We start from the raw sequence: 22,225 nt of genomic DNA on the forward strand, positions 1-22,225 counted from the left end.
CAGCGATGGTGAAGTGGATCGGACGGGACGACGAGGTCAATGAGCTAGGTATTGCCGCTTGACGTAGTTGTGCTAATGCTAGACCCTGAGGCGTTCGACATTTTTATACCATCACATAAGTGATTGAGCATGGGATAACTCCCTGTAGATTGGTAAAAAGCGACGTGCACGCACGACTTGGCACTGTGGATCCCAGTCCTACACAATTACACTCGGGCATCTGGAGGTGTGAACGATCTGCTCGGTTCTAGCTTGACGAGCACTTGAGCGCATCGCAGTCCGAGACCACCACGACTTGCGCAATCCTCTCAAAGTATAGTGATCCTCTTCTCTGCCCACAAAAGTGCCCGCCAAAAGGCATTGAGAGTGGGCAGATGAATTGCTGGTGAGACCTTCCTCAGGCGTTCGGTTATAAGATGACGTTCGCCGGAATGGTCTGGTGGTACTGGCGGCGGGAGTCATTTGAAGCTAGTCCATATTCGTCTTGAGATCCGCCCGACATGGTCGGAGCTACTGTGTTTTACTGCCCGAGCAGTCAGCAGCTGGCAGCCCGGGCAGTCATCGGAGCAACTAAAATGCTGCTGCTGAAGACCAGATGACCATTCCATCCTAAACTCCGTGTGGAACTTGCACGTTCGATGACTTGAAGATGCTGCAACCGCCCCTCTAGTACTTCATCGCACGTTGCCGGCCGCAAGCTGCTCGCCGCGACGATTCTTCTTTGATGGAGGCCGTGCGTGACGAAATCGCTCACACGGCGATCACCAGCCCTGTCGGGAAAAGCGCAAGTCTGGAATCGTCGAGCCGAGACCCATCATAAACGTCAAGATCGCCGGCGCGCAACGGCGGGAGCTGCTTGGCCTCCAACTGACGAAGCTCAAGAACTGCAGGACGGGATCAGCTTGCAGCCTTACGATAAAGAAGAGCGATCGTGGAGGTCTTCAAGTCTACCTTTTGTAGTCTTGTTCGGTTCAAGTTGCCCAATTTCCCAGTCTGTGCGCCCCATACGGTTCCGAGCATCTGCTTTGGGTTGCTTGATACGTCCGAGCCTCCTGCCCGAGCATCATTCGCAGGTCTGTTCCTGCAAGTCATCCACGCCCGAGATTGAGTGTAGCATTGCTCCCGTCGATCTCCCGTACATCAACTACAGCCATTCAGGAAACTGGAGCGGCGAAATTACTCACCGGAGGCTGGAAGCGGTCGGCTGGCTGCATCACCATGGCTGCGCTTGGGAATGTCGAAGGACTCTCCGAAGTCATTGGTCGGGCCATCCAGGAGCACCTGGAAAGGTCCAACATCAACGTCGCATGGCCACAGATAGACGGCCTAGTGCGTCCTATACTCCGAGTGGAGGCCTTCCTAGAAGATGCAGGGCCAGGTAACGTGACGAGTCCACGCTCAGAAAGGGTTGCATCGGTGAGTATCTGCCTCCGACATTAGTCGCATCTTCCCTGTCTGTCAGAAGATGTCAGCAACTGATATGGTGCAGCGGACGCTGGAGTTAAGTGGCATGATGACTCCCGGGCCATCCAGAAGCCCAACAATACCTCTCCCGGATCATGAGATGATATTGTCGAACTTTGAAACACAGTCACACAGCTCAGATGCCACAGAAGAGGGCGTCGACGCGTCTGACGCCCGTCGCAAAGGTACCGGAGGCCTGCGGATTTCGCAGAACCAGATCATTCAGGAGGACTACAGCGAGCACCAGCGACAGATGCAGGTCGACACGAGGAACTTCCCTAAGCGGAAGAAGGTGGCGTCGGAGAAGTTCGTGTTCCAACCTTCCACGCTTGACAAGCTGATCATCGGTATCTGGGAGCAGCTTCACGGCTCTATCAATCTCGACCCCAAAGCCATCTTCGAGCAGTTTCAGATTGCACCTGCTGGAACCTCTGATGTCGTCCGTCAAAGCACGTCAGACGTGACTGCAATGGACATGCTCAGCACGTCGACCGACAACACCCACGACTCGTTCAGCCAGATGAATGTCTTCTGCCGCAAAGTCACGCAGGCAAGTCGTGTGTGCCGATCCATCGAGATGATCGTGCAAGCCAGGTGGACGGAGCTTTTCGAAGAGCAGGTACAGTTCCGAAGTGCTACTGTACCTGGACTCTCGGCGACCAAACACAGGAAGGCGGTCTTCATGGAGGCATGTCAGGACTTTGGTTGGTCCGAGAAGGAGCTGCGGAACAAGATGGCCATCTGGAGAGGCTACAAGGAGGTCAAGGACGCCGCAGGCTGGGCAGCTCTTGTGTTCGCCGGCATGGGCATATACCGCTTCTGCAAATACCGCGTTGGCTTCGACAAGGATGCAATGAGACGGCTACGTAACCTGCGGAAGAGACTGGAGGTGGCTGCAGACACGTTGCATCCGCACTGGCGGCAGCTGCTGGTCATCGTCGGCGAGTCACCCACGCTGCAATATCCGGGTCACCCTCATGAATGGGTAGTGTTCGAGGATGGCACTGACCCGACCCCTCTACGGCAGACTTACCTGGACCAAGATCGTTACTTCGCCTTTGAACACGTTGATGAGTCCATCATCGATGAATCGGTCTGGGGCTGCGAGGATCCGCGATGGATGCCGCAACCCAACTCCATTGCCCGGATCAACGGCCAGTACATTTGCGTGTCGTGCGGCGAACAGCAATCGGACGACCCAAAGGCCAACACGTGCTTCTGCTTCCCGTCGCTGTTCGGCTGCGTCAAGCGCAAGCCTCCGCCGATCCAAGTGTTCCGCACGCCGGACGGGAAGAACAACGGTCTAGTAGCTCTGACATCGTTTGAGCGAGGATCAGCCATTGGCGAGCTGGTCGGCCTGATAACAAAAGGCGTGAGCGGTCGCGACGTCATGGACTCGTCGACGCCGCTGTCGAGCTACCAGATATGGCAGGAAAGGATAGGAAACTACACGCGCTTCGCGAACCACAGCTGCAAAGCGAACGCGCAGTCATCGACCTTTACGTGGCTGGACACGCAACACGTGCTCATCGTCAGCAAGGGCATCGAAGCTGGTGCGGAGATAACGCTGGACTATGGTGACAAGTACTGGGCTGGATTGGACAAAGCGTGTCTATGCGGCGAAGCATGTTGTAGATACAGAACGAGAAACCGTTAGCCGGACGTGACATCAGCGTTCCGAAGAAGACGACTCTGTTTCGCAGCCTCTGAACTAGACGGTATGTATTCTGAACTAGACGGTATGTATTCTGAACTAGACGGTATGTATTCTGAACTAGACGGTGTGTATTCTGAACTAGACGGTATGTATTCTGAACTAGACGGTATGTATTCTGAACTAGACAGTGTGTATGAGTTGGTGTACAAACAATCGCGTGGAGCGGCATGGAGCTCAGCTTATCGATAACACTAGCGCATTTCCCTCACAAAATTTCGAGATGCGCGCGACGCTTCGACGTTTACAACTTCGACCTGATTCGTCTCTACGCGGGAATTGAAGCGCATATCATGGCGCGGGGCGACTCAGAATACAGCTCGTCGGATGAAGAGATCCTAGAGCACCAAGCAGGGTCGAGGAAGAGGAGGAGACTTTCACCGAGCGCCGAGGAGTCGGATCAGTCTTCTGAAGACGCCCAGGCTTCAGCGTCGGCGGCTCGAGTGCTGCCCGTGTCGACAATGTCCAGGATCAAGACAAAACCGCAAGCGATTCAAAATGGAGCCAAAAGCGGTACGCCAAAAACCCAGCCCGACGGCGGTCGGGGCAAGGACAAACTGAGCTTTGCCGCGATCGACGTCGCCCCATGGCTCGTTGCGTCGTTGGCGTCCATGGAGATCAAGAAACCGACCGGTATCCAGGCGGCAACCATTCCAGAGATTCTCAAAGGGCGGGACTGCATCGGCGGCAGTCGCACCGGTACAGGCAAGACGGTTGCCTTTGCGGTTCCCATGATGCAGAAGTGGGCCGAGGACCCCATGGGCATCTTCGGACTGATCATGACACCAACGCGAGAGCTGGCGATCCAGATCTTCGAACAAGTCAAGGCCATATCCGCGCCTCAGTCAATGAAAGCCATCCTCATCACAGGCGGCGCAGACCAGCGCGAGCAGGCCATCAACCTGGCGTCAAGACCACACATTGTTGTTGCCACGCCAGGGCGTCTCGCAGAACACATCAAGACATCCGGAGAAGACACGATATGCGGTCTGCGACGCGTCCGGTTCGTCGTCTTTGACGAAGCGGACCGGCTGCTCACGCCCGGAAAGGGCAGCATGCTCCCGGATCTCGAGACGTGTCTCTCGGTCGTACCGCCGCCCACACAGCGCCAGACGCTTCTCTTCACGGCCACCGTCACCGCCGAAGTCCTCGCGCTAAAGGAACAAGCGCGCGCAGGCCGGCCGCCCATCTTCGTCTGCGAAGTCGACACCGAGGACCTCGCCATTCCGCCAAAGCTGCACCAGACATATATCCAAACCCCCGTCACTCACAAGGAATGCTACCTGCACGTCGCCGTCTCAACGCCAGCGAACCTCGGCAAGTCCGCCATCATCTTCTGCAACCACACCAAGACGGCGACTCTGTTGGAATACACGCTGCGCCTGCTAGACCACCGCGTCACGGCGCTGCACTCGGGGCTGAAGCAATCCGACCGCGTCGCCAACCTAGCCCGCTTCCGCGCGCAAGCAGCCCGCATCCTAGTCGCCACCGACGTCGCCGCGCGCGGTCTCGACATACCCTCGGTCGCGCTGGTGATCAACTACGACGTACCACGCGACGCAGACGACTACATCCACCGCGTGGGTCGCACGGCGCGCGCAGGACGCGCAGGGACAAGCATCACGCTCGTCGGGCAGCGCGACGTGGATCTGATCCACGCAATCGAGGCGCGTGTGGGCCGGGCGATGGACGAGTACGAGGAGGAGGGCGTCAGCATCGAGGGGCGGGTCGTGCGCGAAGCGCTGGGGCCCGTGACGGAGAAGAAGCGCGAGGCGATGCTGCGGATCGAGGAGGGGCGCGATGTGCTGGGGAAGCGCAGGACGGGGATGCAGAAGCGGCGGGCGGCGTAGGTGTGGCGAGTGGACTGGCCGAGGCGGGATGGCCGAGGCGGGATGGCCGAGGTGGGATGGCCGAGGCGGGATGGCCGAGGTGGACTGGCGGATATCCTGGCCTGTCTTGAGGGAAATATGCCTCAAGTCGAGCAAAGGCTGCATTCAAGTGAGATGCGTACGAGTATGAAGGGCCATATTCCATTGCTCAATGCAACTCCAACGCCCGCTCCAACCCAAGCCACCCCGGGCACCAAAACGCCACAAATGCAACACCCACGCCATTCAACCCCCGTATCATCCCCCGTATCATCCCCCGTATCATCCCCCGTATCATCCCCCGTATCATCCCCCGTATCATCCCCCTCCATCATGCCCCTCCATCATGCAAACTCCCAGCTCCCAAACCTCCCCGCACCACGACTCTCCAGCACAAGACACTGATACGGACTGCTCATAGGGTCATAATACAAACCATCAACCCTCCCGTCGCAGCGACGCAGACAAACAAAGTAAAACCCGCTGATGGTAAGCCCGCACCCGTCGTCGTCAAACGCAGCGTGTTCAGCGTCGCCGGCGTGCTGTGCTGCGGGCGCATGGCGCGCAAGCGTGTGGCTGTCGTAGACAAAGTACTCGCCGCCTTCTTCTCCCGCTCCGTCGGTGGCGGTGGCGGTGTTGGTGTTGTTGGTGGTGTTGGTGTTGTTGGTGGTGGTGGTGTTGGCGGTGGTGTTGTTGGTGGTGTTGGTGTTGTTGGTGGTGGTGGTGTTGGCGGTGGTGTTGTTGGTGGTGTTGGTGTTGTTGGTGGTGCTGGTGTTGGCGGTGGTGCTGGTGTTGGTGCTGGTGGTGGTGCTGGCGCTGGTGCTGGCGCTGGTGCTGGTGCTGGTGTCGATGAAGCCGTCGGGCGTGGGCGGCGCGGCGCAGGATTGGCTGGTAGGACGGAGCGACTTGACAAAGCAGCGCTCCTTCCAGCGCATGAGGACCCAGTCGCGACTCAGGGCGTCCCACCAGGAGCGGCTCGTCAGGGCGCGGACCACGTCGTCGTCGTCCATGTCGCGAAAGGGCGGCAGCTTGCGCCAGTTCAGGACGTCGTTTGCGGCGGTGCTCTTGAAGCTCTCGGTGAGCAGGGTGTGGGTGTTGAAGTCGAGGATTTCGCCCTCGAGGTACGTGGTTATGCTGCTGGTGCGGGTGTAGTGCGTGGGGTGGCTGGGGTTGGCCAGCGAGTGCTGGTGCGGGTGCAAGGGCACGTTGTAGGCTTCCATTGTGGCGGAGAGGGACATTGCGGACCAGTCGACGGCGTGGATGGTGACGTTGACGGGCCAGCGGTCTTGGTGCGACGCCGGCGGGGCCGCGTCTCTCCGGGAGAGGTGCGGGGCCAGGCTGCGCGGGGTCGAGTAGCTGGTGCTGAGCCAAGGTCTCGACGGCGGTGGCAGCTGGCTCGCGGCCGCGTTCGGTGCGCACGTGGCCGTGGTGGCGTGTTGGCAGCCAGAGAGGAGCGCGCCGGGCGCGAGCCAGGACGTCTCCCGGGGCGGGGGTATGCCGAGGGTGTCGGTCAGGAAGTCGCCGTTCTGGACCGAGAGGTAGTCCTTGCTGACGAAGCCGGCCTCGAGGACGCAGTTCAGGCTCTCCTCGACCGTGTCGGCGTGGCGGATGCGCGCGAGGTACTTGACCGTGTGCTCGAGCATGGGCGCCACTGCGGGCGGCTGAGCCGGGGGCTGCGGGCTGCGGGCGGCGTGGAAGCGGTCACGGGGGGCGCCCCAGGGGTCCTGGGTGCTTCGGCGCAGGGCAGCGGGCTCGCGGGCAGTGTCCGTGTCCCGGTCGTGGCTGTCCGTGTCCCGGCCGTGGCTGTCCGTATCCCGGCCGTGGCTGTCCGTATCCCGGCCGTGGCTGTAGCGCTGCAGGTAGTCGCGCGTGCGGGCAGAGAAGCGCGGGTGGCGTCGCACGGCCTGCATCATGGCCGTCGAGCGCAGAGAGTCTGGCGGCAGACCTCCCAGACGCGACTGCAGGGCGCGCAGACTGCGCTCGTCGTCGTCGGCGGCGGCGGGCAGGTGGACGTTTGGCAGCGGGGCCCAGTTGTGCATCGAGTTCTGCGCCGGTATGTGCGCGCCGTACTGGGCGGCGGGCGAGCTATGCTGCTGGGCGTGCTGTGTCTGGGCGTGCTGTGTCTGGGCGTGTTGTGTCCGGGCGTGTTGTGTCCGGGCGTGTTGTGCCTGGGCGTGTTGTGCCTGAGCCTGAGCCTCATGCAGGCGGTTCAAGCGGTCGACGCTGCGTCGCAAGCGGTCGCGGTGGTCCAGGCCATCGCGGGCGCCCTCGAGCAGGCGCAGTCTGGAGCGGGACTCGTTCAGGCGCAGCTCGTCGTGGGCCTGCTGCTCGCGCAGGAACCGCAGACTTGCGTGCGCCTCGTCCATGTCGCGCGCCGCCTCGTCGTCGTCGTCGTCGTCGTCGTTGTCGAGCTGCGTCGTCAGCGTCGCCGCCAGGTTGAGCACGTCGTCGTGGACGGGGCTCTCGAGTCCGCGCAGCGCCGAGGTGAAGGAAGTCGGCTCGCGGTTCTGCGGGCTACGTCAGTCGCGGCCACTCGACGGCGGCGGGGCGTCCTCACTGGGCTGTTCGCCGGCGGCATCGTGCGCGCCTTGGTCGGGTGTGGACGTCCGTCTCCAGTCGTCAGTCTCCAGTCGTCCGTCTCCAGTCGTCAGTCGCCAGTCGTCTGTCTCCAGTCGTCCGTCGTCGGTCGTCCGTCGTCGGTCGTCAGTCGTCAGTCTTCAGTGCGGCCGGCCGGGCGCCATGTGCGAGGCAGCCGGGGCGAGAGACGGGGTGGGTGCGGTTGCGGGTGCGGTTGCGGGTGCGGGTGCGGGTGCGGGTGCGTGTGCGTGTGTCGGGGTGCTTGGAGGGGACGGGGGACGTGAGACAGAATGTCGTCGCAGCCATGTGCTGCCGCAGCCTTGACATCAGCACTCGGCCTCTGGAACGGGCGGCGAGACAGGCACAGAATGGCCCCGCAGTCTGCCTCTCGCTCGTCGCGGGTGAGCTGCTGCAGCCGTCTATTTCGAGTCTATGCAGCCCCGCTCGTGCTTCCCCAGGTTCCACCATCCTCAGTGTCCGCCGGCGAGCGCCGCCGCACTCGCAACTCCCACAATCACGCCATCGCATCGCATCGCATCACATCATATCGCGTCACATCGCAGCACTTTGCATCGCATCGCATCACAGCACATCGCATCGCATCCAGCACAGCACATCGCATCCAGCACAGCACATCGCATCCATCACAGCACATCGCATCCATCATAGCACATCGCATCGCATCTCATCGCATCGCATCCAGCACATCGCATCGCATCCATCGCATCCAGCACATCGCATCGCATCCATCGCATCCATCACAGCACATCGCATCACAGCACATCGCATCACAGCACATCGTGTTCAAAGTGTAATGTTTTTTGTTTGGTTGCAACTCTACAGTCTTTTTCCGTCCTTTTCAATTAGATTTACACTGCTAATGTGGAGAAGCAAGCTTCCGTCTTTGGGGTGTTGTGTACTCCAGCCGGTGGAGCAGCCAGGGCCGCCCGGGCCCTGGGCTTGATGCCGTGTCTCGGCTGCTTGGCAGGGAACAGCGGCCAGAGAGGCAGCGCCCCAAGGGGATAGAGTGTTTGCTCCGCAAGCAGAGGACCGCTCTTCAGCCAAGAGCACGACTAGCGTGCTCTGGTCACGCCCTTGCGCGCCGCTCTCTGCTCGGCGATGCATGCCAGAGCCGCAGAGACGAGCTATTGCAGGGCCATCGTCGAGATGCCCCGGACTCGTATGTCGACACCCGCGACTCGGCGTCGTCCAGCTGGCAGTCCATGCCAGACCGAGCGGGTGGGAACCCAAACATGATGCGTGAACTCGTAAAGCCGGTCTTGCCAGACTCAATCAAGAGCTCGCACCCAAAACGTTCCGGTCGTGACGACATTAAACAAAAGACAAAAACAAAAAAATAGAAGAGACCCGAGTGCCCGACTCGACGAAGCCGCGAGGCCACCTTGTATCCGTGTCTTCCGTGGTAATGCAAAGCAAATGCGGACCTCCCAGAGATGCAGGAAAGAAAAGAGCCGTTCCGCTGGGGAGGCGTGGTCGATGACGTCAAAGAAAACGCTCGCTAAAAAAAATTCAAACAGGTATCAAGGGACATGTGCGGTGAGAGGGGAGACGAGACCAAAAACAAACGCTCGCTAAATGTCGATCAGACGCCGTCCCATGCCGTGCGTGCTGTGCGCTGACAGCAGCGCTGACAGCAGCGGTGAACGTCGCTCCTGTCTTGGACCGGCGTGTCGAGTGTCGAGGGGGATGGCGCGCTCAGGGGACTGGCCAGGTCCGCGCTTCCAGGCATCGACCGCGGGGCAGGCTGTCACAGGTGACGTGTTCTGCTTATGTGAACGCTGCGTACTGTGTCGCGAACCCCGTGTCCCACCCGAACCCCCCGAATCCGCCATGTGCTGCGCTTGACCCGCACTGCTGGGCCAGCACGCTCGGCAGAGGCAGGCAGGGAATCGGTGCGACGGCCTGGGGCGGGCTGTAGTACCCACTCGTCGAGCTGTAGCATGGCTGGCTAAACGACGGGGTGGGCGACGGCAGCTGGAAAGGCTCCATGCTCTGCGTGCTTCCCATCGTGTTCCAGTACGTCGGCGAGTGCTCACTGCACGTCGTCATCGTCGGGCTGGGTGTCGAAGGGAGCATTTTCCACGACTCCATCTGGGGCGGCGAGAGGTACTGCGTGGGCGCCCACCAGTTGGCAGCACCAGGTGTGCTGGGCAGAAGAGGAGCAGGGCGGACCACGTCGACGATCCTGGGGGGAGGAGGCAGGAGCGGCTGGAACAGGCCCATGACGGCAGCCTTGACGTCCTCGCATCGGCCTTGGAGGACTTCGCCGGCGCCTTCCTCCTCCATGCCCTCGAGAGCGCGCGCGCCGGTGCGGAAGACGTAGCGGTTCACAGCCTGCACGAAAGCGTCCTGGAGCTTCTTGACCTGCTGCTCCTTCTCGGCCCACTCCCATGTGCTGGCGGCAACGTCGACCGAGTAAATGTCCTTGTGGTACTCGACAAGCGCATCAATGGTCTCCTGTGTAAGCTTGAATGCAACCTCATGTTGTGAAACCATGTCGACGTGTACCACGTAGGCCTCGATGTGGATGAGCTGGTAGTTGAACAACGCTTCGACCAGGGGGTTGGAGTCCTTGCGCAGTTCCGAGTCCGGGGCCTTTGGGACCATGATGGAGCTGAGCGACCAGATGGCGTTCTTTCCGGACAGCAGTTCTGTGAGGCATCTCGTGTGCTGCTGCACGCTGTTCAACGGGCGCTTCACTCTGTTGACGCGCTTCAGCGTCTGCGTCAGCCAGGCTTCGGCCTTGGACTGCAAAACGACGTTGACGGTTGAGCGTGGCGCAAAGGCAGCAGCCGACGCGGGTAGTAGCTGGATCGGCATGGCGATGGTCGGTGCGTTGTGTGGTGCAAGATGGCAGTATTAGACAAGACGAAAGAATCAACAAAATAAGGGCAAAACGAAAGTAAAAACCGTTGTCTCAGGCGGATATATCTTTTGCTGGTCGCGCCGTGGGGGTAGAGGAGACAAGAGGGCGGGCGAATGGGGAGAGGGGGAGGCGAGGTGGGAGGTGGAGGGTAGGGAAGGCTAGCGGTGAGGGTGGCATCTTTCTTAAGAGCTCTTACAAGCGTCGATCATGGGTCGCCCGGCGTGGCCACAGCATCCCGGCAGACGTGCATGCACACTGCCCCGTTTTGCTGCACTGCGCAGTTAGCCTGCCCAACGTGCATATGGCGAGAGCCTGCAGCTGCAGGTTTAGTCGCATCTAAGCTGGTCTGCACCGAGGCACCGCGTTGCGCACGCGTGGATAGGCGGACGCCCGCGTACGGGAGATTTCAACGTCCTCGCAGAGCGATGCTGGACGCGAAATGCCACTCTAGGCCATGCTCACGGAGATGACGACCCGAACGGTGCGCGATCGCGCCAGTGCTACGCGCTTGCGAGATGGGCAAAAGCATAGTAATTGAGCCATGATGCGGTTGTGCGTGGGTGGAGACTGACCATGGCAGCTGAGCACCGCTCGCCGTGCCGGTGCACACGAACCGCCCTCGAGAACGGGCTTGCTGCCCGCAGAGGTGCCCAGCAGGAGTCACCAGGGCGCCCTCGGCCGGCAGACCTGCGCCCCTACACGCGATTTGCGCGAGGAGGGTGCCTGTAGACTCGGCGTGCTGCGCTTACTGCTGGGCCTTGAGCATCGGCGTCTTGCGACATGGCGCACATTCCAGAAGCCTACCGCGAGCGGCCATCAGGAGCGCGCGCCGCAGCGGCTTTGCTGCCCGTTTAGGCGACGCGGTTCAAGGGCGACCGGCTGCTCGTGGTGTTCCTAAGGGTTTGACGAGAGGTGGGTGTCGTTGCGCGGTGCTTGGCCCTGCTACAGGACGACGTTGCTTGGAGCTAGCGATGTGGGCGCAAGCGGAGCGACCCAATCAGCTGCCGCAGCAGGGATCTGACCAAGGATGGCATCCGCTCAGAAAACCTCTAGCAAAGCCGCTTCTCATGTGATGGCGTCCAGAATACCTGTTTGAAATACCGCAGGTGCCATTGTCGAGTGCCTCTGCGCGCGTGCTGAAGCAGCAACTCTGCGCAACAGCAACATGCTCGAGCGACTTCAGACGGCATGATTGTGGAATAGTCACGCGGACGCGCCGGCAGTCATGCGCCACTCCGACGAGGCTGTGCAGATCCGGACGCGCCGACTTTCAAGCTCTCCGGAGTTGTCCCTTCAGCACCACCTGGCCGATGTAACTGCTGATCATAAACGGGCACGATGATATTCCCCTGCAGGGGAACATTATTGCCAGAGCGAGAGTCCGTTTCAGGACTTGTTTGCTGTCCTCGGCTCTGCGCTGCCATTGGGACAGACGCCCACACAGTCTCCTCGACCTCCCCGGCGGAAGCACTCCGAGGGGCCTCGCAGGCGATTACGCAAGTGCTAGCAGCCCCGGATCAAGCTGTCGCAAGACCCGTCTGCACGGCTATTTCCATCTTATCGAGAGATAGCATTATACATCTGCCATGTTTCAAAACCTGCAAAGCATCGTCAAGGGCGCTCCGAGACCTGCACGCTGGGTCTGCCACGCCTGTGCCTCACTGTAAACGGCATTGCGGGGCTGCATGCAACACCAGCAGGCTGGCTGTGGCGGACTGACGATGCTGCTTCGCTGGCTCTTGATGAGCGCACTGTTGCGAAGGGCTTGTGCATGCAGAGCATGAATTCGACGTTGCTCTTTGCTGCTTCGAGATGCTCAGCTTGACAGGGGTCAGCACCCGCGCTAAGATCCGGCTCTAGGCGGCGTCCGTCTCCACGCTTTACTCTCGCTGCAGGCTTCATCCTCTCTCACAAATCTTTGAAGCGACGCCCGGCCCTCCGACGGCATCACTGTCGTCAGTCTCTGCCCGCAGCTGCAGACTCTTCGGCGCCGTTTCAAAAGCTGCCGGCGCGTTGTTGTCAGCGCATGCGGCATGCACACCAACGTGGACCTTGTGACTCACCCTGCCGCCAGCACGTCTTAGAGGTTGTATTTTCCCATCAACCGGCTATCAAGAATTTCCCACGCAGTCATGCATGCTTCGTTTTCTTTTATCCACGATTCGCACCGTCTTCTCGTACAAGGATGAACCCGTCGCTCCTCCTGTCGCTCCACTTGCTCTCGACCTCATCATCACCAACATGAACATCCAACACTTGCTTCACATGCACGCTTGATAACACTGTGGCTGCGAAGGCGCGTCTACAGAGGTTACACGGTGCGGAGAACGGCTCGCTCGCGAAAGTCGCGCACGCAACTGCAAGCTTCATTGCTCGTTCAAAGCCCGCGGAACGGCACGTTTGTGAAGGGAGTGCCTGCTCACATGCAGGACACACCGATCACAGACACACAGCCACACTCAGCCGTATATGTTTCAGTTCGTCTGGACGGCAGACACATCAGTGCTCCCCATCGTCTCCTATTCAGCCGCCTTCAACGAATGTCCAACAGTAGTCGTCACCACTCGGCAATTTAGATGCACCTCAAACAGAATCGGGAAAGTGTTGGGAATCAACGGGACCGGGGGTCCACGTCCGGGTGAGTGTGGTTGTGGTAAGATCATCTGAAACTGGGGGCTAAGATCTGGTCTGGCCATCTGGAAGAGATGGTGGTGTGTCGATATTGCCCCCCTATGGATCGTTAAACGACAGGGCTGGGCATCCGGGGATGGCGGAAGTCCACGACCCTGGGATCGATATTCGCAATCACTCGCATTAGGCGCCTACTTCGTGTGAGAGCTAAGCGACCGGGGAGCTCGGGAGATGAGGTCGCTCGGTAATCTTCGATGAACCTCCCTGTACTTGGCGACGGCAGACACATGCACAGAGCTGTTGACGAGGCTTGCAGAGGTCGACAACATCAAGCAAGTGATGCTGTGCATGTTCCCATGGAACAGATCGCTCGGTACGGTGCTCGGCGATGCACACTCCATCACTTTTCCATGTCGGCGCTTCGCAAAACATGCCACTGTTTGACACCCATCTGCACCTAGGATAATGGTATTGCTTGCAACAGTAGCCCAAACCCTCTTCATCCTTTGCTATGCACCGACTGATACCGCGTCATCTGCAGGCTGTGTACCGATGTGCAGGAATGATGAACCTCTCGATCCACAGTCTCGACCATGGACAACCAATGTCGACAAGGTATGGACAAACTATGAACAAAGGAACGGTATAAGGATCACGGCGGCAAGATGCATCATACCAACGCAGTGACACGGTCCATTTGCATAAGCTCAACACTATGCAGAGGTACTTCGCGACCGACGGCTCGAGACACTGGATTGGAGCGACATTGCTTTTGCCCTCACCAGGCAATGTCTACGGCCCTATTCAAAGACTCTCGATTGTGTCGGGACTGTTCGGGTTTCTTTTAACAATCCCCCGGTCTGCGGTCGCCTGCAGATAGGAATTATCAAATGGCGTTGGTTCCAATTTGTCATTTATCGAAGATTATGCCATACGAATTGATTGCTCATGATGCGCGTCTGTAGTGCCAGATGCCTGCTCAATTTTACGTCGACAATGAGAACCCACCTGTGATGATTAGAATTCTATAGAATCCCTCTTTTTCCATCATCATTTCGTACACTCCGACGTATTCGGACGAATCACAATCGACACCCAATGAAAACATCTGCACATGATTTTCCCGTCCGTACCTGCAGTCTCTGAACGCAGCATTGACTCCTCGATGGACCGACGGACATAGGAAGCCTCGGATAAGGTCACGTGTGCACCAACCCTCGGGTAATCCGGGTCCAACTTAGCTGCCTAACAACAACAACAACACAACGCATCTGCCGAGCAACACAACTGCCGATATCATAATCGTCGCACAAGACCTCGCTATCGAGCCCAACATTGTCGGCAGTTCACAATAATAGAATCAACACGAAAGATACGGAATCACCGTCGCGGTCGTACATCGGCGTGTGCACGCACTGCACATTAGGTATCGCCAAATTGTGACCTTCGCGTTATGACGAGCTGCTATGGGAAATGGAGTCAGTAGTTGCGCGATCTGAACTTCTGAAGCCCCGGTAAATGCGAAGTGAACATTTATGCTGTTGAATTCCAGCCAGTTATGTACCCCGCGCCCCGGATCACTAACTACGGATCAAGCCCGCACGGTGGCTCCACAGCATCATCATCAGAAGTACAACTAAAGCTCGATTTCGCAACTGCCGACACTCTCCAGTCTTACGTAGTCCAACACGATGCCGAATGCAATCCGACGCAGGCGTGTGACACTGGGTCCCAGACCTCGCTCAGACCGTGGCTTCAAATAACATGATACGCCCCAGGCCGGCATGACAACAGTACTTCACTTCCTTGCCTTGACCTTCAACATCCGTCAACCAGGCTGAAATCGCACATCATGCTCCTCAACGAGGTATTGCCGCTCCTCATACGGTACTGGCCCATTGTATTGGTGTCTCTTGTCGCAGGCCACCTCATCAGCAACAAATACTGGAAAGGACTAAACAAATATCCTGGGCCGACACTAGCAGGATACAGCAACTGGTGGAGGCTCCGAGATGTATCGAAGAGGGACCACCACTGGACGAACATTGCCTTGCATCGTGAGCACGGTGACATTGTCCGGCTCGGGCCCAATGTCCTTTCTTTCGCGGACCCCAGGGCTATTAAGCAGATCTACGGGCTGAACAAGGGCTTCTACAAGGTACGCACTCAATGTCCGCCGTAGCTCTCGTAGCTGACTTTGCATAGTCGGACTTCTATCCAGTGCAGGGTGCTGTAGCGAACGGCAAACCTTTGCTCTCACTGTTCTCAACTACCGACGAGGACTTCCACGCTAAATACCGCCGTTGTGTAAACAATGCCTTCGCAATGAGCTCACTAGTCAACTACGAACCACTTGTCAACTCGACACTCACCTACTGGCTCGACAAGACGGAGGCGATGTTCGCCAACACGGGCAGAACCTGCAACTTCAGCCAGTGGCTCCAATTCTTTGCTTTCGATGTCATCGGAGACCTGACCTGGAGTAAGCGCCTGGGATTTGTAGAGGGAAACAAGGATGTCGATAACATCATTGGGTTCTTGGGCAAGTTCTTCGACTACGTAGCACCTGTAAGTTCACATCATCTTTGACAGTATCCAGCTCTTGCTCACATTTGTCTAGGTCGGACAGATTCCCATCCTCGACCGCATCTTCTGGAAGAACCCCATCAGCCTTTTCGTACAGCGCATCGGTCTCGACAAGCGCATCCACCCCGTCACCCTTTTCGCGCTCTCCCGCTCCAACGAGCGCGCGCAGCAAGTCTCCAAAATCAAGCAATTCGGCCTCAGCGACGACGAGCGCGCGAACCCGCGCGGTATCGACCTGCTCTCCAAATTCGCCCAGGCCTCGCACGACCACCCCTTCATGGACGACAACCGCATCCTGTCCACATGTACATCCATGGTCTTTGCCGGCAGCGAAACAACAGCCATCAGTCTATCCGCCGTCTTCTACTTCCTCGTCAAGCACCCGTTCGTCTACGCAAAGCTGATGCACGAGCTCGACCACGCGGCAGCAACCGGTACCATCGCGCAGCGCGACGACAAAACAGTCTCCTGGCCCGAAGCCCAGAAACTGCCCTACCTCGACGCTGTCATCCAGGAAGCCTTCCGCCTGCACCCCGCACCGGGGCTGATGATGGAACGCGTCGTGCCCGCGCAGGGCATGAAGATTGTCGACGACTTCATCCCCGGCGGCACCATCGTCGGCTGCAACGCATGGGTCGTGCACCGGCGGCCCGAGATCTTCGGCGCGGACGTCGACGCGTTCCGGCCGGAACGCTGGCTCGAGGCGAGTCCGGAGAAGCTGAAGGAGATGAAGGGCACTATGCTGCAGTTTGGCGCGGGCGCGCGCACGTGCATCGGCAAGAACATCAGCCTGCTGGAGATTTACAAGCTCGTTCCTAGCTTCCTGAGGAGGTTTGAGATTGACCTTGAGCGGCCCGGGACCGAGTGGAAGACGCATAATGCGTGGTTTGTCACGCAGAAGAACTTCAACACGAGGTTCAGACCGCGAGTCTCCAAGGCGGAGCAGTGACGTGTGAGCAGCAGAGGGAAGTGGAAGGCGGTTTTGTGTTGTAGTGTTCAAGCGTCCCGATAGCAAATTCATCATGCATGCATATAACGTCTGATCAGAATTGCCAACGGCTACATTCCATGTAGATTGATATTCGTACAATTTGTCATGAAAGAACGGATCCACGCCTCGCCCTGCCCACCCTGAGAATGTCAGCTTCACTCCACCATCAACCCCTCTGACCGTGCCCATGTGATGCGATCCTCCACATCTGGCACTGAAAACGTTACGCATATTAGAATAAGCCGCTCAGTGAGTCATTTGTCGGCGTAGTCGTAGAAGTAGCTCTAAACTCGCCGGTGCGATGGCCCTACAGCAGTCTGGTTTTGCGTTTCTGGAAACTGTATCATTTGCCTTACCCAACCCCAGAAACCGTTTGTACACGACTTCAGCCTCCGCGTCGCGCGCCGACTGCCGAATCGCTTCATGCCAGATCTAAACTATCAGCGGACCTCTGGCCCGCGCAAGCGGTATCTCGCTGTGACAGGAAATCGTTGGCATTTCGGGTTATTACCTGTAACCACGTGGCTTAGATCACATGATATCCTACTGTAGCAGATACTGCCGGTGGGCAAGTGCGCTTACCTGAGAGCTGAGAGCTTCTGTAGCACGACATCACAACACGACAACAGATGGCAATTCACTCGTTGATCACAGTCTCCGACCGACACTGCTCACGCAGTTACATTACCGGTACCTAATGGTTCGGTTCCGAGGGAAAATGGAGACCAGGAGGCATTTTGGGGCTGGTAGTCGACGTTGGCAATATGTCGCAGCACCTACTCTTCTGGTGCTTGTTCCAAGGAGGTATAAGGGATGCCTTTCGCTCTTTTGTCACAACACAATACCTCGGGCGTTGGAGACGGCGAAGTAGAATTGGCCTTGGTCGATGGACGGTGCTGCTGAATGACACAAGGTCAAACGTGGTCGATACCTGAGTCGACGCAGCCGGGATGACGGCGACGAGAAGAGGGCGAACGTAAAGAGGTGTATTTTTAGTGATCTGACTTTTGTAGTTGGTTCTTGACAGTTCTGTTAGATTTCTGCGGTCGAGGTTAGGAGTAGCGGCCCGGTACTGCTCTTTATGGCTGACCGTTCAATGGTGTACTGCGTGTGCATATGTTTACATATACCAAGTATGCAAGACCGAGCCGAGCCAAGCGCGACTTCAGAAATTCAGTTTAATTTGATCCTTCAAGAAGCAAGCGCCGGCTGCGATGTACGACAGGAATTGAGTCAAACCCTCGCTTCGCAGTCATACCGATCAGTCTTCGTTGACAGCACACGGAGTAAGCGGCCTTCTTCGGTAAGGCTCCAAGATCAGTTCAACGGAATTTCATTAGAACGACGCAGAAGGTGGGTGGGTACGGTAAGGTTGGCCCTCGATGATGCTGGAGCGTTTGACATGTCGATAGCTGTGCATCGTGCGTGCGAGTATAAACGAACAACCGAGGAAGAATCACAAACTTAAATCTCATATCAGTAAGGGCTTTGGAGAGGAGCTCAAGATTTCGTACCTAGACTAAGCCCGCGAATCACTATTGTAATTGCTATATTCATAACATAAACGCGGTGGAAAGTGCTTATCGCCTACACCCATAAGAGCAGGCGCGGTGTAGTTGTACATCTTGCTTTCCTCTCTGGGTGGAAACGAGCGCGTGCTCACGTATTAAGTCGGCGTTCCAAGACGTACGACCTGCTTCGGCCACTCCATCCAGTCGCCCCAGTACGGACCAATGCACTGATCAACAACCTCGACTACACTTCTTCCGCACCCTTCCATCCACCAATGATTATTCAAACCGTGGGTCGCGGCCACAAAGTAAACGAATATGATCGTGGGTGTCAGCTGTCTCTGTTGGAGAAGTTCAAAATACCCCTCAGGTGTAACGGAAATCCAGATGAACGGCCCTGAAGATGGCGTGAAGTGTGCCTTCCAGAGTGTATCGTCGTTATCTCATTCGCTGGATTGCTTCAGCCACATATTGCAACCTCGCAGCGCTGACAATGTCTGATCGTAGACGCTTGCCTGCTCGCTGCTCTTCAAATCACCTTTGCCCCAGATATCACCGACCCAATCAATCTGCCGATCTTCAGGGTCGTCAGCCGCGTCCGGTTGTAGCTCCGTCCATTTCTCAGTGTCGAGTAAAGAGCTTAGAGGTCCTCAGGCAACCTGTTGATGGACATGGTCCAACACAGGGCGCAACCCGCGAATTAAGGGGGGATCCAAGAATGTTGCGGTGCAAGTCGGTCCGACAGGCCTTGATCGTCACCTCTGTTGACTACCTTGGACTAGCACGTCTCAGGGCATGTATATATGGTCGCCTCCTAGCTAGCAAGCAACTCAACGCAGTTTCCATCGACTATACAGCGGCTACGTCTGCCGCAACAAAGAAGCACCCAATGTGCGAGAGATATACCTGAGTGGCCGCATTCACACCCGCGTCATCGTTGTAGAGTGGTCCGAAAGAGATGAACGCATAAAAGAATGTCAACACGGCATTTAGTAACGATGGGAAAGAGTCTACAATCGACGCAACTCCCCCTGCTGCGTCTCAAGAGCCGTGGAGAGCTTCAGTGGCGCGAATGGTTGCTGGAGACTGGTATTAACGCTCAAGACCATGGAGGTTTAGCAGCTGTACAGTATCTGATTTGTTTCCATTCATAAAATCGAATTACCTGGTCCGACCCTCCTGCTTGATGTTGAGCCATTGTATCTTGAATTGAGCAGACTCGCGTCGATACTTTTGTGGGGCTCATGCAGAACCAATATATAAGATGAGGCGTGCAGGATACATACGTGATTGCCTGCACTGAGCGTCAATTCGCTGCCTCTGTCCTACCTAGGTAGGTACCGATTAATCAGCGCGATCGTCGCAAAGCTGCACGTAGCAAGTGTAACACTCACTTAGGCCTTGTACGATCAAAGTGTGGCTCTTATCTTGACGTTTCATGTTATTATAAGAATGTGGAGCTAGCGTTTGTTGTCGCGATGTCACGTGTTTACTCTGGGCTCCAGTGCCGCCCAGCGAATCGAACATGGCTGCTCAGCCCTGCTGCAGATGCACACTTCAGCCTGGTCGCTTGTCTGTCATGTCTCTTCCTCATCTCCTTATCGCTAGCTTTTACAGGCCCATAACTAGGTCTTGCTGCCCGCCGTATGGATCCGCTCAGCGTCACTGCCAGTATCATCGCGATTCTCCAGCTCTCCGCCAAAGTCCTAGCGTACCTGAATGACGTCAAAAACGCTTCGAAGGACCGTGCGCAGTGCGCAATCGAGACCTCAAATCTCTACAACCTTCTTGTCAACGTGAGATATCGACTGGAAGAAGGGAGCGTCAATAAGCCATGGTGCGTAGCCGTGCGAGCCCTTGCAGTCCAAGATGGACCGCTTGATCAGTTCAAGCAAGCGCTGGAAACGCTGCAGGCTAAGATGACTGATGGCGGTCGACTAAAGAAGGCTGGCGAGGCGTTGGTGTGGAAGTTCAGGAAGGAAGAGGTCGCGAGCATCCTGGCTCGAATGGAGAGATTGAAAGGCCTGGTAGGGGTCGCGTTAGAGATGGACCACTTGTGAGCTTCCTTCCTAGTGGTATTCAGCACCAAAGCTCACTCATGCAAGCAAACTTTCGCAAGCAATCAAGGACGATGCCGCCTTTCTTCGGAAGCAGGTACCGGTCATCCAGTCTGGGATAGACACCATTCAACAGCGGTGTGACTCGGTAGAGCTCCGCACGCTGCTAGAATGGACATCGGGTTTAGACTATCCAGCTCAACAATCGGACATCATAAAGCGCAGAGAGCAAGGAACGGGCCAGTGGTTTCTGGACGCACCTGAAGTGTCACGGTGGCTCAACGAGCCCAAGGCCACTCTCTATTGTCCAGGTATCCCTGGGGCTGGCAAGACCATGATCGCAGCTATTGCGATCGACCATTTGCTGAACACTATGCAGCACAGCACACACGGAGTAGCCTATGTGTATTGCAACTACAAAGCTCAGGAAGAGCAAGACGTGTCCAGTATGCTGACAGCTATTCTAAAGCAGCTGGTTTCAGGTCGACCGTCAGCGATAGAGCACATAGAACGTTTGCATCAGAAGCATGCCAACCGGGGAACTAAGCCGTCTGTTGATGAAACCACCAGCGCGCTACAGTACGTCCTTGCACACTACCCTTACATTTGTGTAGTGATCGATGCACTGGACGAGTGCCAGTCCGCTACCCGACGCCAATTCCTAGCGAAACTCAGGGAATTTCAGACAGGAAGAGATGTTCGTTTGATGGTCACAGCGCGGTCAATACCAGACATCAGATATGCCTTCAGAGCAGCGCTAAGGCTGGAGGTGAAGGCTAACAGGGAAGACGTGAAACGCTTCATCGCCGGCCAGTTATACCGACTACCTGCATGCATACAGCGTAGCCCAGAGCTGCAGGAAATGGTGCAGGGAAAGATATCAGACGCAGTAGATGGCATGTAAGTTGATTACCATATCTGGCGATGGCACGCACTGACTACTTCAAGGTTTCTTCTTGCTCGCCTGCATGTAGATTCGCTGCGCGACAAACATACAACAAAGGCCGTTAAGACAAGTCTCGCAAGACTCACAAATGGCGCAGCCGCACTCGACGTCGCGTACGCAGAAGCTCTTCAGAGAATTGAATGTCAGCTCGAAGGTGACCGCGAGCTAGCCAAAAGGGTTATATCGTGGATTACGTTCGCGAAGCGACCGCTCACAACTACCGAGATATGCTGCGCTCTAGCAGTAGAGCCTGAGGAAACGGAGATCGATCCCGAAAGCGTCCCCGATAGCGAAGACATAGTGTCTGTTTGCGCCGGCCTCGTCGTCATCGACCAAGAAAGTGCTGTTATCCGCCTTGTGCACTACACTACACAGGAATACTTCGAGCGAACTGGAGATAAATGGGTACCGGACGGCCAACTCCGTATTACTGAGACATGCCTCACATACCTGTGCTTCAGTGCCTTTCAAAGCGGCAGCTGCTCCACAGATGAAGAGTATGAGAAGAGACTGCAGGAATACCCGCTTCTCAACTATGCAGCTAAGTACTGGGGGGTACATGCAAGAGCAGTAGAGGACGATGTCGCAGGTCAGGTGTGCACGCTACTTAATAGCACTTCACTGTCGTGTGCCGCGCAGGTTCTGCGGGTTTCTGTCTACAAGTATCGAGGTTACAGCAAAGCGTATCCGACGACTACACCTTTGCACGAGCTAGCATTCTTCGGACTTGCTACCGTAGCGGGAAAGATTGTATCTGCGCCAGGACCTATTACGGTTATGCTTAATGCCAGGAACAGCTACGGCGACACTCCGTTGTATTTGGCCGCCAGACAGGGGCATCGTGAGATGGTAGAGATACTGCTTGACAACAAGGCCGACGTCAACGCGCAGGGTGGAGACTACAGCAGCGCACTGCAGGCAGCTTCAGCTGAAGGCCATGAGCAGGTGGTCAAGATACTGCTTGACAACAAGGCCGACGTCAACGCGCAGGGT

At 57.1% G+C, this 22,225-nt stretch overlaps 6 protein-coding genes across 6 annotated transcripts in view; 3 read left to right on the forward strand and 3 right to left on the reverse strand.

Moving 5' to 3' along the window:
• Window positions 1-1,218: 1,218 nt before the first annotated feature.
• M421DRAFT_103094 (DEAD-domain-containing protein) lies at window positions 1,219-5,028 on the forward strand (the record flags this gene model as incomplete). Its single annotated transcript, XM_033586872.1, has 3 exons — window positions 1,219-1,416; window positions 1,619-3,072; window positions 3,498-5,028. 3 exons carry the CDS (start codon window positions 1,219-1,221, stop codon window positions 5,026-5,028), a joined length of 3,183 nt encoding a protein of 1,060 aa, XP_033445808.1.
• A 362-nt stretch (window positions 5,029-5,390) lies between these two features.
• On the reverse strand, window positions 5,391-7,624 carry M421DRAFT_69753 (uncharacterized protein; the record flags this gene model as incomplete). Its single annotated transcript, XM_033596637.1, has 7 exons — window positions 5,391-5,593; window positions 5,641-5,844; window positions 5,945-6,697; window positions 6,752-7,004; window positions 7,059-7,148; window positions 7,269-7,553; window positions 7,604-7,624. 7 exons carry the CDS (start codon window positions 7,622-7,624, stop codon window positions 5,391-5,393), a joined length of 1,809 nt encoding a protein of 602 aa, XP_033445809.1.
• A 1,787-nt stretch (window positions 7,625-9,411) lies between these two features.
• On the reverse strand, window positions 9,412-10,464 carry M421DRAFT_7819 (uncharacterized protein; the record flags this gene model as incomplete). Its single annotated transcript, XM_033597390.1, has 1 exon — window positions 9,412-10,464. One exon carries the CDS (start codon window positions 10,462-10,464, stop codon window positions 9,412-9,414), a length of 1,053 nt encoding a protein of 350 aa, XP_033445810.1.
• Window positions 10,465-13,185: 2,721 nt separating this feature from the next.
• On the reverse strand, window positions 13,186-13,685 carry M421DRAFT_423652 (uncharacterized protein). Its single transcript, XM_033593530.1, has one exon. It carries the CDS (start codon window positions 13,642-13,644, stop codon window positions 13,333-13,335), a length of 312 nt encoding a protein of 103 aa, XP_033445811.1. The 5' UTR covers window positions 13,645-13,685; the 3' UTR covers window positions 13,186-13,332.
• Window positions 13,686-14,993: 1,308 nt separating this feature from the next.
• M421DRAFT_69519 (pisatin demethylase) lies at window positions 14,994-16,676 on the forward strand (the record flags this gene model as incomplete). Its single annotated transcript, XM_033596615.1, has 3 exons — window positions 14,994-15,299; window positions 15,347-15,709; window positions 15,762-16,676. The coding sequence occupies 3 exons, from the start codon at window positions 14,994-14,996 to the stop codon at window positions 16,674-16,676; spliced, it is 1,584 nt and encodes a 527-aa protein (XP_033445812.1).
• A 3,103-nt stretch (window positions 16,677-19,779) lies between these two features.
• The window catches only part of M421DRAFT_423654 (ankyrin), a 4,543-nt gene continuing 2,097 nt past the window's right edge, over window positions 19,780-22,225 (forward strand). Inside the window, exons 1-3 of the mRNA XM_033593531.1 lie at window positions 19,780-20,285; window positions 20,335-21,186; window positions 21,235-22,225. The exon at window positions 21,235-22,225 is cut by the window's right edge and continues 3 nt beyond it. Of these exons, the coding sequence (XP_033445813.1) occupies window positions 19,876-20,285; window positions 20,335-21,186; window positions 21,235-22,225 (2,253 nt within the window). The 5' untranslated portion in view covers window positions 19,780-19,875. The remainder of the gene's footprint in view (window positions 20,286-20,334; window positions 21,187-21,234) is intronic.

Source organism: Didymella exigua, assembly GCF_010094145.1.
Source record: "Didymella exigua CBS 183.55 unplaced genomic scaffold M421scaffold_28, whole genome shotgun sequence".
Classification (NCBI taxonomy): Eukaryota; Fungi; Ascomycota; class Dothideomycetes; order Pleosporales; family Didymellaceae; genus Didymella; species Didymella exigua.